This window comes from Bombus vosnesenskii, unplaced genomic scaffold, assembly GCF_011952255.1.
Source record: "Bombus vosnesenskii isolate JDL3184/JDL3185 unplaced genomic scaffold, Bvos_JDL3184-5_v1.1 scf7180000014015, whole genome shotgun sequence".
Lineage (NCBI taxonomy): Eukaryota > Metazoa > Arthropoda > Insecta > Hymenoptera > Apidae > Bombus > Bombus vosnesenskii.
Genome location: NW_022883331.1, coordinates 109625 through 126330, shown reverse-complemented (window position 1 = coordinate 126330; position 16706 = coordinate 109625). Strand labels below are relative to the sequence as shown.

At 33.1% G+C, this 16706-nt stretch overlaps 1 protein-coding gene across 4 annotated transcripts; it reads right to left on the bottom strand.

The window, feature by feature from the left end:
* Window positions 1-720: 720 nt before the first annotated feature.
* LOC117239456 (bestrophin-4-like) lies at window positions 721-7883 on the bottom strand. 4 transcript variants are annotated; one of them, XM_033505016.1, is made up of 14 exons: window positions 7743-7883; window positions 7330-7628; window positions 6201-6337; window positions 5628-5903; window positions 5123-5266; window positions 4706-4982; window positions 4349-4483; window positions 4115-4281; window positions 3493-3650; window positions 3123-3353; window positions 2975-3055; window positions 2715-2866; window positions 2490-2624; window positions 721-2204 (listed from the first exon to the last, which is right to left on the bottom strand). In XM_033505016.1, the coding sequence occupies exons 6-14, from the start codon at window positions 4882-4884 to the stop codon at window positions 1397-1399; spliced, it is 2046 nt and encodes a 681-aa protein (XP_033360907.1). In that variant the 5' UTR covers window positions 4885-4982; window positions 5123-5266; window positions 5628-5903; window positions 6201-6337; window positions 7330-7628; window positions 7743-7883; the 3' UTR covers window positions 721-1396. The 4 variants fall into 4 exon arrangements, with proteins under 4 accessions (XP_033360907.1, XP_033360908.1, XP_033360909.1 ...); XM_033505017.1 differs by lacking the exon at window positions 5628-5903; XM_033505018.1 differs by lacking the exons at window positions 5628-5903; window positions 6201-6337.
* Window positions 7884-16706: the final 8823 nt, after the last annotated feature.

The window sequence follows — 16706 nt, the reverse complement described above, 5'->3', positions numbered from 1 at the left end:
GGAGGGGTTTTTAGTGGGTATGGCGATGTCATCTGCCGAGTCCTACATAACCCGGAGATGCGGGTCTTTGGGTATGCGTAAAAGCATTTTCCCCTCCTCGCTACAAAAAAAAAGGGGGGGGGGACGACTCTTTCGCGGCGTCGATTAACAAAATCGTAGCGAGAATTTACGCCTCTCGCTGACGCGTTTCCTAGCGACCGCGTTTCTCCGCGAACGGTCGTAACAAGTAGTGTTGATATAGAGCCATCCGACTGATGAGCGGTGCACGCAGCACAATAAGGGATGCATAATGCGCATTGAATTGTCTACAATACATATCTCAAATAGCAGCAGAGATGTTTCGATTTGAGCATTTCAACGCAAATTAGCACAACTGCTGCTGAATACCAACTGACGAGGGCTAGTGTTAATATAGGGTAAACCGATACATGTGCAATGTATGCGGGACCAGAAGGGAAGTACAACGCGCAGCAAAGTATCTATACATCTCAAATAGCAGCGAAAATACGTTAATTTGAATATTTCAGCCTGAATATTATATATTCAGTAATATTATATTACTGAATGCGGCAGTAAATGAGGTGTATACCGCGCATCGAAATGCCTACATATGTCCAACAGCAGCGGAGATACGTTTATTTAAATATTTCAGCTTCAATATGTAAAACTGCAAGTTCATAAGATTTGACGAGGCCCAGTGTTAATATAGATTAAACCGCTTGATGTGCGCTGTATGCGCCACAAGAATGTGAGTGCGGCGCGCATCGAAGTGTTTACATATCTCAAATTGCAGCGGAGATTCGTTGATTTAAATAATTCAACACCAATCTAGTGAACTGTTGTTGTGAACTGGCAAGGACTAGGATGCATAAAGAGTAAACCGATTATTGTGCGTTGTATGAGGTATCAAAAGGGGTGTATAACTCGTTTGCAAAACTGCAATTACTTCGGATTTGACGGGGGCTATTGTTGAGATAGGGTAGACTGACTGGTGTGACATGTTTGTGGCACCAACTATGGAGCATAGAGCGTATCGAAGTGTCTATATATCTCAAATAGTTGCGAAGATACGTTGATTTAAATATTTCAGCTTTAATATGCAAAACTGGAATAACATCAGCCGAGGAGTATAACGCGCATCCAAGTATCTACATATCTTCAATAGCACTGGAGATACGTTGATTTGAATATTTCAATCACAATATGTAAAACTGCAATTGCATCGTAACTGACTAGGACTAGTGTTGATATAGGGTAAATAGACTGATATGCGGTGTGTGCGCCACCAAATGAAGAATACAAGACGCCATTTTATACTGATAAATACTTTTATATAACGCATTATTTTATATTCCTTAATAATTATCACATAGATGTGTAATTACAATCTTTAGACTCATCCTTCTTCGCCCGATGTGTCTGTATCAAATATATCGTCTTTGTTTGTATTCGGCGATGTTTCTTTTAATTTTAAATTTGGCGAGTCCCTCGAACGAGTTAAGCTTCGTTCGGTTTTCGGCATACCGTCTGGTGTATTTTTCTTAGTAGTTTTCACGACCCGTTTCCATTGAATACCTTTCTTTCTACCTGTCCCCATTGATTTATGTCTTCTTACAAGAAACTTGGGGCTTCTATTTTTCGGCATCGTTGCTTTCGATGGGATTGACAAAGGTGTTTCTGGCAGCGTTAAATAAGAAGTACCGTAATGTTGGCACTGTAACTGGCATGTATCTGAATGAGGACTGTCACTTGGGTTTATAGCAGTATCGTCTGATGGATGTACACTTTCGAAGTCGTATTGCCCTTCCTCTTCCGGGGAATGTTCCGAACCACCAACATCAAACGAGTATGGTAGTGCAACTTTTGGACTATAATCTCTCCATGGATTTAGATTATCCATGTAAACGGAAGGTGTGTCTATGATTTGTCTCGAGGGTATTGATAAATTGGACGTACTCGGCCAAGGTTGTATAACCAACTTAGGACTTTTTGTTAATGTGAAAAATGGCTTTCGGCTTGAATCAATTCGTGGCAACGAATACTTTCCTAAAGATGAAAATTTCTTTATAGTGTCTGCTATATTTTTCGCTTTTTGTTCTATTTGGTCGGCGTGGACCGATGGTTCTTGAATATCAAACTGTAAAATTGTCTCAGGACAAGTTTGATCAATTTTCGTAGGTGTTTCAGGGCGCGGGCTGATCTGGCTGAAACAAACGAGTTTAACTTAACAAAACATCATTTCATTAACTACGTTTTCACACGATTTCGCAATACAAATTATTGTATTATATATTCGTTGCTGGAATTTGATTTTTAAGATTCCTTTGTTATACATGTTGAAATTGGTATGCATATAATTTCATTGAATTTTAGTTTTAATTAAGAATTCTTAAATTATTTAATAAAAACAATTGCTTGAATAATATTTAAAAAGAATATGGAGAATAATTAAAGAAATTACGCGAATACATTATACATTATAATCTTACCGCCTTTCACACGGTGGGCTGTCATTAGGATGAGTAGCTAAACTCATCGTTGATGTGTGATGTGACGGTTTTACGTCCTCTTCGTCCTCTTCTATAACATCTGGTAGAAACATAGTTTGCTTTTCCTCGGGAACGCTAAACGTCAAAAGATGAACATCAATTTTGAAAGTACCTCCTGCCATAATAATTTCCATACATTAATTAAAACCTTTTAGGGATACTAACGTCATGTGTGCCACACTACCGCGATAAGTTTTCTTTTTGTAAGCAGCCGCTGCTTCAGTGTATGGTAAAATTAGATTTTCAGCGTCATAGTAAATATCTTTGACCAATGGTGGACAACGATTCATAAGGGTATCTACTCCAAGGTATGATACCTGATATATAAAATAAATGGGGAAACTAAAACTGTACGATTCGAAAATATTTCAGAAGATATTTGTAAAATAAATCTTAGACATCGATATATAAAGAAGCTTAATTACTTTTGTATGGCGATCAATTATCCAATTCAATTCGAAATCTTCGTCGTCATCGCCAAAAGGATTAATTAATTGTTCCGCTACCTATCGAAGTATAATTATTGTTTTGACAATTTGTTATCTTTCTCGTTATAGGAAAAGTTGTATGTACCTTTAACAAGCCCATGAAAAAGAAAAATTGTAGCAGAGTAAAAACAGGTATGTAAATGTCAATCTGCAGCTGGAATTGTTTTTCTTTACCATCGATGTACTGACGAGCTATTAAAGCCACGGCAAAGAAACTGTACGTCGCCAATGTCACTACTTGCGTGTAAACTAACGGAATTGATATCCAATCGTAGCTCCATAAAAGGCCACATTTTGTACGAAATTCGCTGAATTCCTGTAACGATTATTATCTTTTACTAGCATGGTAACAAATTAGATTTTTCGAAATATTTAATTCGTTGATACGAGTTGTATCAAGTAAATTGTAAATTCCTTTTGCAATCGCAACTTGATGCTGCGACATGATATCATACCTCCATAATTAATTTTAATCCCTGAGGATCGGGAATTCTGTGATTATGACGCGCTTCTTTTAGAAGGTTGATAAACCATGTGCAAGGGATCCAATAAGTGTTGAATTCTAAGCTTGGTACTGCCAAAAATAAATCCAATTCAAACGCTGTCATAAAACCTGCAATCAGATGTTTATTGTATTATTCGTATAATATCCATTGTATTAATATCATCATTGATACTAAAAGCCGATTTTATTGGAAAGAACTGCTGTAATTTACTGGACTCCTACATATTAACAAGAAATATATTATTTCCAAACATCGTGTAATATTATAACCTTCTACTATGGAAATAATTTTTAAATAATTGCAAAAAAATGCACATGTATGTATATGGTATATACAAGTAACCGAAAAACGGATTCACCTTTGTTAGAATAAGTTTTTAATCCAAATTCAATGATTATGATTTTTACTGCCGTTCGTAAAGATTTTCTGTTATCAGTTTTCGTAATTCCATTTCATCATGATTTGTGCCTTGTTAGTCTTTCTTCGAAGTCAGTAACGTATATAATACGCTTTCGTGGGAATGAATACTACGGGTTAAAATTAGTACGTTCACGTTGAAAGAAAACTTTACCAGAATCAACGACGTGATCGAGCGTTGGGAATCGTTTTTTCACCGCCGAACTGATCGAACGTAAAACAAGTATCAGGGAAAGGTTCAAGTAGCGCATCAGAGCTCTTCGAAGTGTACGAGCGTATTCGTCGTTTCCAGTAACGTACAAAGCAATTAAATGCATTACCCTATTAATAACAGTTATCGATATTAAACGTTTCATTGTTCCATTGAATATTTATTCTCCAGACTTACTTATCGGGCCAAGGTATCGCTTGATATTGTTGCCACCATCTTTGAGCAACGTAAGATACGTAGAATCCAAGAACGAAACTTAATGGAATTAAATTAATAAAATTATCGCAATAAATGACAATCTTTTCGAATTCTCTAGAAATGAAACGATATATTTAATAATTAATTGTTACATCAATTATTTATTTATTATATATGTGTGTATGTATATCCTATTGTTATACATATATACACGTGCAATTTCTCCCTTAAATATAAAAATTTAACTGTTACAAATATTAATAATATATAAAAGTTATAGAGCATTACATCCGATCGTTATTTAATCGAAATCACATTAATAATTGAATTGCGAACCTTTTCAGTTTGATACTGAGCATGTGACGGTAAACAGTGGAGATTGCTGCAAAGATTATCAGGAATAAGAGTAATTCTCTATAGATGAGCTTATACAGTGATCCTCTCCACATAAAAAGAAGCCTGGTGAATCCACCTCTGGTAGAGTTTGCCACTTGATACTGGTACGAGACTGTCATCCTTCTTTCATTCGCTATTTACCAGTTTCGTAATGGAAGTAAGCTTGTCGTAGCAATAGTAATTTCTTTCTTTTCATTGTTACTTCACTTTCATTAATCTATCAATATAAATTACCAATAATTATCGTAACCATACGATAATTAGCCATACGTTAAATAACCGTATTTAACGTAGTTAATGAATAGGAATAGAATTCGGTGAAATTTGTTGAATTATTATTCTTAGATAGGTAAATACCTCAGGCTTATGGAACAAACGTATAATGGAGTAAAACATTCTCCTCATATATAATAATACTTTTATAATAATTTTTCAATTGATAATCGTTTTACAACCTTTTTTTGGTAGAAGAATTATTGATATGAAATCCATTCTGGATCACTGCGAATAGATACGAAACATGTAGATTAATGTGTAAATAGAATAAATTTTGCTTAACAGAATATTTCATTATATTTTGTAAAAATACGAATTAAAATAAAATTAAAAGCTTTAAATATTTGCTTAACTAAATTGGCAAGTTTAATAATTCTTTTCGATTTAAGAAATTAATATTCGATTATTAATTCTAATGAAACTTCCACTAAACAGAGCATTTTATTAAATACAAGTTTAAATAAGAATTAAAAATATTTAATTTACTTCGCTAAATCTATAACTTTAATAATGCTGTTTGATTTTAATGCAAACTGGATATCGCATAAGGACGTTTATAGAAGAAAGTGGAAGAAACTGTACAAACGTTGAGGGGTGTCTAAACGGTTTGTTTTATGCACTGTAAATAATGCTGAGTAGTTTTGGCATTTGCGCCAGTATGCAGCGATGCCGTTAAATATAACTTTGGTCATCGGTATAACCGCCATCTGAGTAAATATACAATTTATACAAGCCTTCTCGGTATGCTCGCAATTGTACTCTTAGATTAGGTATTATTTACTGATAAATTGCTAACGGAAGTTGTTCTTGGATTAATTTTGTAAATTACCACCAAGTTTACATAGTATCTCGGGCGTAGATTCTATAAATGGATAAAATTGATGAATGAGAGTAGCAGTAAGAAAGCGAAAGCAGTCGATTTTTTTTAAATAAATATGACAGTTTACTATGACGATATTTTTATTTTATTAGACGTTTCATTCAATATCAAATTTACTCCAATATTAAGCGACAGTAGAATCATTCAGCTATTTTATTTCAGTTTTGTGGTCTAATTTGATATTTTATTTTATTCTACAATTAGATGTTGATTTCAGTTCATATTTTTTTAAACGCAACTAAAAGACGCAGGACCCAGACAGAGATTCGTTTCACTTACTAAATATCAGAGTGAATGCATTGTGGATATTTTATACTCAAAATTTTTGTTATCTTAGTTGTTCAAATTTGTTTTGTCATCTACTGAAATAAATCCTCCAGATTTCCATTCCCCGCTTTAACGCTTTCCCCGTTTCCCTTGAAACACATTTACAAACAACATATATAAGTTTTAGTTTATATTTAGAATAGATCTACATTATGACCATACTAAATGATAATTAAAAATTAATTTTTATATAATTATCTATTAATTACATTAACTGTTAAATTAAAAATTTGATGTAGTCTTCTAGTGATTATTTAATAAAAAGAAGAAAAAGAAAAAACAATCAGACCAACTATTCGCGCGTGTGATTTATGAACACCGTTTGTTTAACCGAATTATTTCAGTGGTGAGTCAGTCATCGATATGATAACGAAAACATTTCATTTCGTCTGCAAGTTTTGTGCTGTTTGACACGTGCGCGAAGCGTCAACATTGTGTCTAACAGATTGTCTGACGGTCGCTCGTTGTACCTCGAGGGAGCGGTCTAAAAATATCTATGTTCGAAAGAAGCATGCGACATTAAATAATAGATATAGATTGAAACTAGTCTTTAATCGAAATAGATTAAAACTAATCCAAATCTAAATAATAAAACTAATTCGAAGCGGTTTATTCTCTGTAAATTTAATAAAAATTCAAGATACTGCAAAGAAATCTAATCAATGAACTTTACGAAGATAGAACTCGAAAATAAGCATATGACGAAAATATACAAGAGAGCGCAGTGTCGGATGAAACAAGTACCAGAAAGTAGTCGAAGAAAATTTATGGAAAATTGTGAATATGTTAATCGACATAATTCTTGGAACTAACTGTATTATTTAAGCCTGTAAATAAGTACCAATATACAAATTTATCTTTTATATCGTTATAAAAATATGAAATAGCGTTATTCGTTGTAAGAACATTTTTATGACTGACAAACAATTTTATATAATTGCGATAATTAAAGACATAGTATATTATATGTGCTATGTGCAATGTTTAAAGTGCAATGTTAAAATATTAAAAATTACCATTGCACTTTTACCATTGTCTGCCACTTTACGCATAAAGTGCATTAACATTAAATATATCTTACCTCGCACGGGTCCAATGTACGTAAAAGAACGTTCAATCGAAAGCGTTTTGCCAATTGATAAATCGAAATTTATTACACGTTACTTGTGAACACGTCAAACGAAATAAATTCCACGTTTTAATTAAGGTAATTATTACAGAAACTTCAATTCAATTTACCATCGCTGATATGTGGCCATTAATTTTTCCAACTCATGAAAATCAATTTTCAATCTCTCCCTTTAACAAGTAATCGTTTATTAATGTCAATGTTGTATACTTGTTATGTTATTGCACAAAATGTATTAAACCAACTGTTGCCTGTAACAATCGCATACAGAAAATATAACAGATCTATTTTTCATATTTTAATCATTTTGGAGTCAAGTTTTGAATTGTATCCATGCACTTATCGTATGAGAAAGGTAAATTCACTTTTTAATCATATCGAACGAATACACTCAACGAACGAGTTCACCGTACATGTGTTATACCGATTTACCAACTGTACACGAGTATTTAAAGTATTGAGTTACTTAATTAATGATTTTAAACAATTTTACACCAAAATATATAACATACAATTTAATATTTATATTATAGAATACGATTTAGCCTATCATGTTATTACTTTGAAGAAAAAAGATCAAAAAGACACTTCTAATATAAACAATACTTGTCCGACTGTTAGATCAAGTATGCATCCAAGGCTAGTAGTTAGCGCTAAACTGATTCGCTAAGAAAATCCGCATCGTCATTGCGAATGTTAACATTGAAGCTAGTCAATTCTGATCCGATGGCAGGTGCCCAAATCTAAAAGGGTCGAATTTCAAGCTCTTAGTATTGCGAATTCGTAACTATCATTGACAAAGTTTATTATAATCCGATATAATCTTTGGTCTTTTGAAAGAAGCAATACTTTAATTAAGGTGCATAAAAGTGTTCCGTCAAATATCGACAATTATTTCAATGGGTTTTATTTTTACTTAAGTCATCACGTTTGAAATGAATTAATCGGCACTTTATATGGATGAAGAGGATAAGGAAGGAAAGGAAGTACGTTTTTACGAGTTCTTTTGGCAGCTCTAGCACACATACATAAGTGGAATAAAATTATTCCTTCCACTGAATTATTAAATTATTTTAATGAATCAATAATTTGCTGTATCGTTGATTAAATACAGAATAGATATTTGTGACATTATGCATTGATTAAATACAGGATTGATCTGATTTGACCTGACACTATGAGGGATTTGGTATATCGCGTTCTGAAATACCGACCTCGAAAAAATCAACCTTTCTCACGTTTTCTGCCATTTATTACGACAAATATAGGAATTATATTCTATTATAGACGGTCTATATTTTAACGATTGAATTGAAAGACGGACAAAGTACAGAATAAACGTGCAATTCTTTTTTTTTCTTATTCCACATTTTGCAAGTTATCCGATATCCTAATGATCGTTCTCGTTTCTACTTCGTCTGTATCTCGTCGGTAGCACTATCGACTAAAGACAGGATGGATGTGACATTATCTGAAATACCGACGTCGAAAAGACCAATGCCTCTCTTTCGTCCTCTACAGTTTATTACATTGCGACGATTGTAATTCATTAGTCTGTTCAAACGTGTTTCATTCCTTCTAACAAAATTTTAGTTAGTAATCGACTAAATAAATTTCTGGTCATTGAATTCATTTATCTGCACGTCCACTATTATTATATTTTTTTTATTTAATATTTCACATTCACAATTTGTCCAATTTGTACATTTGGTAGCATTTTTTAGCTGTTTGATTATCATGTGGGTGGCTACCCTCAATGGGGTACCATCTTCGTGTTTGTTAAGATATATCCTTTATGAGATCTGCTGGGTGTTTCTTTTTTAGTCTTCTTTCTATGCTTGTGTTGAACGTTTCCGCTGCCAGCCGGTTCGGATGCGTTGCTATTCTTTCCCTGTACCTTCTTGCGAATCTGCTAATCTCTTCCTTGACCGTTGGTATTCCAAGGTCTTTCCGTATGTCCTCGTTTCTAACGTACCATGGGGCGTTTACTATTGTTCTAAGAATTTTAGCTTGGATTGTCTCTAATTGGCCTATATGGCTCATTGCTGCTGTTCCCCAAAGTGGTATTCCGTACATCCAAATTGGTTTTATGATCGTTTTGTATATTTTCAGTTTGTTTTCTATGCTTAGTTTGGATTTTCGACTTGTTAATAAATACATTTGTCTCCTTGCTATCTGTATTTTATCTATTATTGATTTAATATGCTGTTTCCATGTGAATCGTGTATCTAAGTGGAGTCCTAGGTATTTGACTTGCCTTGTTTGTATTATGTGCGTGCCGTTCAGTGTAATGTTTGGTGGTATCTGTTTTCGCAGTGTGAATGTAATATGGTTGCATTTATCGGGATTTGCTTTAATTTGTTTAACTTGTAGCCACTTTTCTATTTTTGTGATATGTTCTTGTAGTAATGTAACTGCTGTTGCAGGGTTGGTGTGCCTGACTAGTACAGCTGTGTCGTCCGCAAATGTCAGTATTTTGCTATTGGTAGTTGTTGGTATGTTGGCCGTATATAGTTTGTATAGAATTGGTCCTAAGACGCTTCCTTGCGGAACCCCTGCCTCAGAGTAGGCGTCTTTAATTTTTACTACGAAGGTTCTGCTGCTTAAGTAAGATTTAATTAAATGGTATATCTGCTCCGGGAATTGTTTTCTGATTGATTGAAGTAGACTTTCGTGGTTTATTTTATCAATGCTTTCTCGATGTCCATAAAGAGGGCTGTGAAATATTGTTTGTTTTTTAATGCTGGTATTATTTCATTTGTGAGTCTGTGCATTTGCTCTATTGTGGAGTGTTTGTTTCTGAATCCAAATTGGTAATCTGGTATTAATTTTTCCTTCTATACTATTGGTTTTAAGCGGGCGTAAATTATTTTTTCTAGTATTTTGGAAAACACGGGGAGTAGTGATATTGGTCTGTAAGATGCTGTTTGTTGTGGGTCTTTTCCTGGTTTGGGTAACATTATGATCTGTGCTAGTTTCCATAGTTTAGGATAGTATTGGATTCTTAATATTGCATTGTAAATTATTGTGATTAGTTGTATCGCTTTTGGAGGAAGGTTTTTCAAGATTTTACCATTGATTAGGTCGATTCCTGGTGCTTCATTATTTTTTGTTTTCTCAATTATGTTTCTAATTTTTTGTGCTGTTGTTTTGGGTATGGTGTAGTGTTTGTCATTTGAGGTACTAGTGGTTAACGCATCCTCGTCGGTATGAAAATTGCTGCAACAGAAACCTGGCGTGTGTCAAATGCGCAGGAAAGCACCTAACAATGAACTGTCCACACACGGAAAAAATAAATGATGTAAAATATTACAATTGCGGTGGAAACCACCCAGCTAGCTACAAAGGCTGTTTAGTCAGAAAACAACTTCACAGTAAACTTTTTCCGCCGCTTCGTAACGGAATATACAATAACTCTCACACACAACAGGATAGCACAGTAACTGAGACATCAACAAACACATAGCATGTAATGAACATCAACCATAATAATACCAACACCTTTGGTAGCCGAAGCTACGCGCAAGTAGCCAACCGGTCGTCACCCTTAGACAAATAAAAAACAAAATAAAAGAGCACAACAACAACGAGTTCACAAAGTTCATCGAGTCACTATCTGCACACGAGAACTACAACTACTCCCTATGGAAAGCCACAAAAAAAATAAAGAAGACAATAAAAATGGTACTAGCAATCAGAAGAACAGACAACACATGGGCAAGAAGCAACGAAGAGCAAGCTGAAGAATTTTCCAACCACCTATGCAACACATTCATCACACATAACATCAACAACAGCAACCACAATAGTCATACGGACGAGAATGCGCTAACTACTAGTACACCAACTGACAATCACTACACCATACCCAAAGATACAGCACAAGAAATCAGGAACATAATTGAGAAAACAAAAAATAATAAAGCACAAGGAATCGACCTAATCAACGGCAAAATCTTGAAAAACCTTCCGCCAAAAGCGATAAGACAAATCACAATAATAGTTAACGCAATACGAAGAATACAATACTTTCCAAAAACTTGGAAACTGGCACAAACCATAATGACACCCAAACCAGGCAAGGACCCACACGAAACCAAATCCTACCGACCAATCTCACTACTTCCGGTGTTCTCTAAGATACTAGAGAAAGTAATTTACGACCGAATAAAACCCATAATAGAGAAGAATCAACTAATACCGGATCACCAATTCGGATTCAGAAACAAACACTCTACAATAGAACAAACGCACAGACTCGTCAATGAAATCTTACAGGCGCTGGAAACAAAACAATACTGCACGGCACTCTTTATGGACATCGAAAAAGCATTCGATAAAATAAACCACACTAGCCTACTTCAATCAATCAGGAAACAGTTCCCGGAGCAGATATACCAATTAATCAAATCATACTTAAGCACCAGAAGCTTCATAGTAAAAATCAAAAGACACATACTCGGAAGTTAAAGAAATCAAGGCAGGAGTTCCGCAAGGAAGCGTCCTAGGACCAATTTTATACACATTATACACGGCCAACATACCAACAACTAACAATAGCAAAATACTGACATTCGCGGATGACACAGCTGTACTAGTCAGGCACACTAACCCTGCAACAGCAGTTACATTACTACAAGAACATATCACAAAAATAGAAAAGTGGCTTCAAGCAAAACAAATTAAAGCAAACCTCGAAAAATGCAAACACATTACATTCACACTGCGAAAACAGAAACCACCAAACATTGTACTAAACGGCACACACATAATACAAACAAGGCAAGTCAAATACCTTGGACTCCACTTAGATTCACGACTCACATGGAAACAGCATATTAAAGCAACAATAGACAAACTACAAATGGCAAGGAGACAAATGTACTGGCTAACAAGTCGAAAATCCAAACTAAGCATAGAAAAAAACTAAAAATATATAAAATGATCATAAAACCAATCTGGACGTACGGGATAGTACTATGGGGAACAGCAGCAATGAGTCATATAACCAAAGTAGAGGTAATGCAATCTAAAATACTCAGAACAATAGTACGTTAGAAACGAGGACATTCGGAAAGACCTTAGAATACCAACGGTCAAGGAGGTGATCAACAAAAGTACGGAGAAAGGTACAAGAAGGTACGGAGAAAGAATAGCAACGCAGCCAAACCGGCTGGCAGCGGAAACGGTAGACACATCAAGCATAAAAAGGAGATTAAAAAGGAAACGCCCAACAGATCTCACAAAGGGCATTACCTAACAAACACGATGATGGTACCCCGCTGGGGATAGCCACCCACATGTTATATTAGCATACCGCTATAATATTTTACCAAATGTCCTACTGGACAAATTCTAAAATCCAAATAAATAAAGAAAAAAAACAATTTATTTTTCCCGTGTGTGGACAGTTCATTGTTAGGTGCTTTCCTGCGCATTTGACATACGCCGGGTTTCTGTTGCAGTAGTTTTTTGTGTTTCCGTATTGTTGACACCGTATGCATTGTCTTACCGTATGTATGTCTTTTTTGTGCTGAGTGGCTCGACTGTGATTATTGCGTTTGAGATTTTTTTAATTTAAAATATTTCTTTGTTGTTGCTTTTCGGTTATAGCTCTATTAGGAATAGAGGTAGTGGCTGCTTAGTGTCAAATCTGGTTATGTTGTTGATCGTTCTTACCTGGTGTCCGATCTTGGCCAATTCCTCGCATATTTTGTTTGTATTTGTTTTATGGTGTAGACCTCCGATTACCGCTTTGTAGCTCTTGTCGGATTTGGATTGGTAAATGTGATACCCAGCGTTTTTTTCCTTTAGCGCTTTAGTTACTTTTCTGTAGGTTTCTGGGGTATTGGTTTGTACTTTTACCTGGTCCAGTTTGAGCTGTTTAATAGTGTAGTTTTCTTTTCCTGCCGTGCTGTTTAGCAGGTCAATGAGGGGGTCTATTATTTTTGCGTCTATGTAGATTGGCGGTGGCTTAGGCGTGTGTGTTCTCGGTTTTTCTGTAGGGTCTGTGTCCATCTCTTCTGTCAGCGAGCTGAAGGAGTTTTGTGTGGGAATTTCCTGTAGCCATTACTGTCTTTCTGTTTCTGTGGTCCTCCTATCGTTTGTGTTTGCGTTTATTTTTCTTTTTTTGCTGGGAGTTACAGTCTTCCAGCTTTCGTTATGTTGTGGTAGATCCTTGTTGGTATTGCTCTTTACGTCGTCTTCTTGCATTATTTCCATTTCTATTTCTTTTGTATTTGAGCAGTCCTGTACTTCACTTATTGTTTTGATTGGACACTGTTGGTCTACTGCCCTGTTTATAGTGTATGTTTCTCCTTTATTTAATATTCTTATCGTTGGAACTTTTTCCATCCTTGGTTGGTTCACTTGCACTATGTCAGAAGCACTATATTTTACGTCCGCCTAGCTCGACTGCTCGGGCAGAACTGTGCTTGGTTTGTTGGTTGACTATTCGCGACTTATGACGTATTCCTTTTTCTTTCCTGGTTCACGTTACGGCTCATGTGAAGCGCGAGACGTGACAAGAAAAAATGGTTAATATCATTGTTTTTTTAGAAAATTTGCGAGTAAAGAAGTAATGTAGAATAAATTAATTTAATAATGTTAACAGGAAAGTAACTATTTAGATATAATAAAATAAAATAAGATAAAATAACATAAAAGTAAGATGTAAGAAATCGTGGAATAAAATATGAGGATTAGTAACATAATTAATATGATCGAAAATGTGTATCATAAGCAATTTGTATAAAAATATTTTATTATCAATATTGATATGCAGATTACCAATATACTGTATAAATATATAATAATATACTGTATAATATATAATGTATAAAAGAATATAAAGATAGAAATGAAAAATATAATAAAAGAATAAATATACTATGCCATGTAATTATCTTGGTGTTTATAATAAAACAGAGTGAGAGTTTTAAAATCAATTATAAATAATAAATTAAAATAATAAAGTATAGTATAATTCGTAATAGAGTATTACTAAATTTCAATGGTTATAAGAAATTAAATTTCGTTCTATCGTAACCTGAGTCATGTAGTATTTAATTAGTGAGTATTTATACCATAAAACTTATGTTTCACTATAATCGAATTACTTTAATAAAAAATCTAACATTAAATTGATTAGTATGTTACTTTCTATATATGTAACACATATTAATGCATTATAGTTGTTATGGGATATTTAAGTCTCGAAATCAACTTTTATTCATCACATATTTTATTCATCATATAACATCATCCATATGTATATATGTTTCCATTATGTGTCATGTTCATTAATTTATTATTATCATTTACTTTTGTTATTTCATTAGTTGAACTTGTAATATTATAATGTAGGTGTGCTTATTAATTAATTTAGTAAGCAACATCCATTGATTGGAGAAAATCACGACCTCAATATGTCTTAGATTTTTATAAAATGATTGTTTACCATGCATACTGGCGTTTATATTTTCTTGTGTAGTTTTGTTTTGGTATAGAGTTAGATAATCATAATGTGGTTCAATAACAGGTCTATAATATAATCTTTACGTAAAAACATTTAGACTTCTGTACTAAGTTCATATGTAACAATGTTTGTTTTTTATTAAATAGTGAAAATGGTGGATAATTTTGATCAGTTTGCGTTCACCATACTGTCAAATTATGTATTTTATGTATTGTTTATGAGTTACCTTTGTTTAATTTTCATTCAGTAGAAAATATATAACAAATTAACTTAGAATTCTTCTTCCATGTAATTTTTTACCACCTTGTATGTATTGTCCACATTAGTATATTCAGAGTCATACTAGTCGACACGTGTTCATTACAATATAATTGTCAACTTTATTGTAATTATCTAATATAGTTAATAAATTTAATTAAAATCTTAATATATTATTACGCCACGTGTAACATTTCCTTTGTAATCACATCGTTCTTCATGGACTTCTCAAGATGGATGCTATGTACTTTGCTATTAAGCACGTGCTCAAGTAACATGATAAAATATACAATTTGTTTATTTAACTGACAGTTCATGGCGAAAAAGTATGTATTATTTGTGTCTTCATAACTGGTGTTATTTACCTGAGATTTATCCATACTAAATGTGCTTCAGTATTTTTTGGTTATAGTTATTTGGTTATAGTTACACGTGTTATTCTGCATATTTATTTATCTGTATCATATTTTCCAATTTATAAATTTACTGATTATTATGCATCAACTACCTTAATCGATAATGTGTTGTACTAACTCATATTATTTCAGTTAAAGAACAAGTAACATAAATTTATCTTTATTCACGTACATTCATAACGTATAAGTGTGGTGAGTTAATGACTTGTAGATTTTTAGTTTTAATTATAAAGATAGGAATATTAGTATCTTAGTTTTATTGTTTTCCATGTTAAACTTTGATTTATGTAATTTAATAATTTCTTCTTAGTTTATATGATGTTAATTGTAATAGACATATTTCCATGTGTTTAGTATATTCTCTGATAGAATCCAGTATTAACTTATAGTCTCTATTATATCGTGTTTGCAAATGTTGCATTACTGTTTAACATTTTACTAATATCATCTTGTTATTTATTGTATACGGCTTTCATCTGGGTTACATCTGATTAGTATTAGTATTAGTAATCTGATTAGATAATTTTAAATATAATATAATATAATATAATGATACTTTTCTTTAATTTGATTTAAAGTTTCTGTTACGAGTATATACTTGTAATTGTAATATATATATATTTATTATTACGTATTTCAACTAAGTTTATTACTTTATTCTTTATAACCATTAAACATCAATATGCATTAACAGCTGATTTAGGTTTCTTTTTAATTTGAGACAATATCATTAAAATATACTTTTTGGATAGTTTACTGTTATCCAATGTATCATATTTTGTATCAAAAGTAGATATTAAATAATTTTATATCTCCAAAAGAATAAAACGGAAAGAGATACATATTCATTGTGTCTTTTCTTTCAAATTTTTAATATGCTAAAATAACCGTTTTATATTATTCAATCCAGTGCTATGTTATTGATGCTGTTGCTATTACTTATTATTTGGACATGTTATAGATAAAATTACCTTAATTTTATACATATTGATAATCATAATTTTGATAAACAGATTATATATTTAAGTATCTTCTTATTAATATCAAATGTTTTATATTATCATTAATGTTTGATGCTAAGCTGTTAATCCTTGGATTCATATATTTCATGATATTGTTAATAGAATATTGAAATATTTTAGATTTATCATTCTACTTGTGGTATTTTAATTTATCTA

Coding starts and splice junctions, on each gene's coding strand:
- LOC117239456 (XM_033505016.1), bottom strand. CDS start 4,884: ATGACAGTCTCGTACCAGTATCAAGTGGCAAACTCTACCAGAGGTGGA. Junction 3,354..3,492: donor GATTAAAATTAATTATGGAG/GTATGATATCAT, acceptor TAATCGTTACAG/GAATTCAGCGAATTTCGTAC. Junction 3,056..3,122: donor TTTTCATGGGCTTGTTAAAG/GTACATACAACT, acceptor ATACTTCGATAG/GTAGCGGAACAATTAATTAA.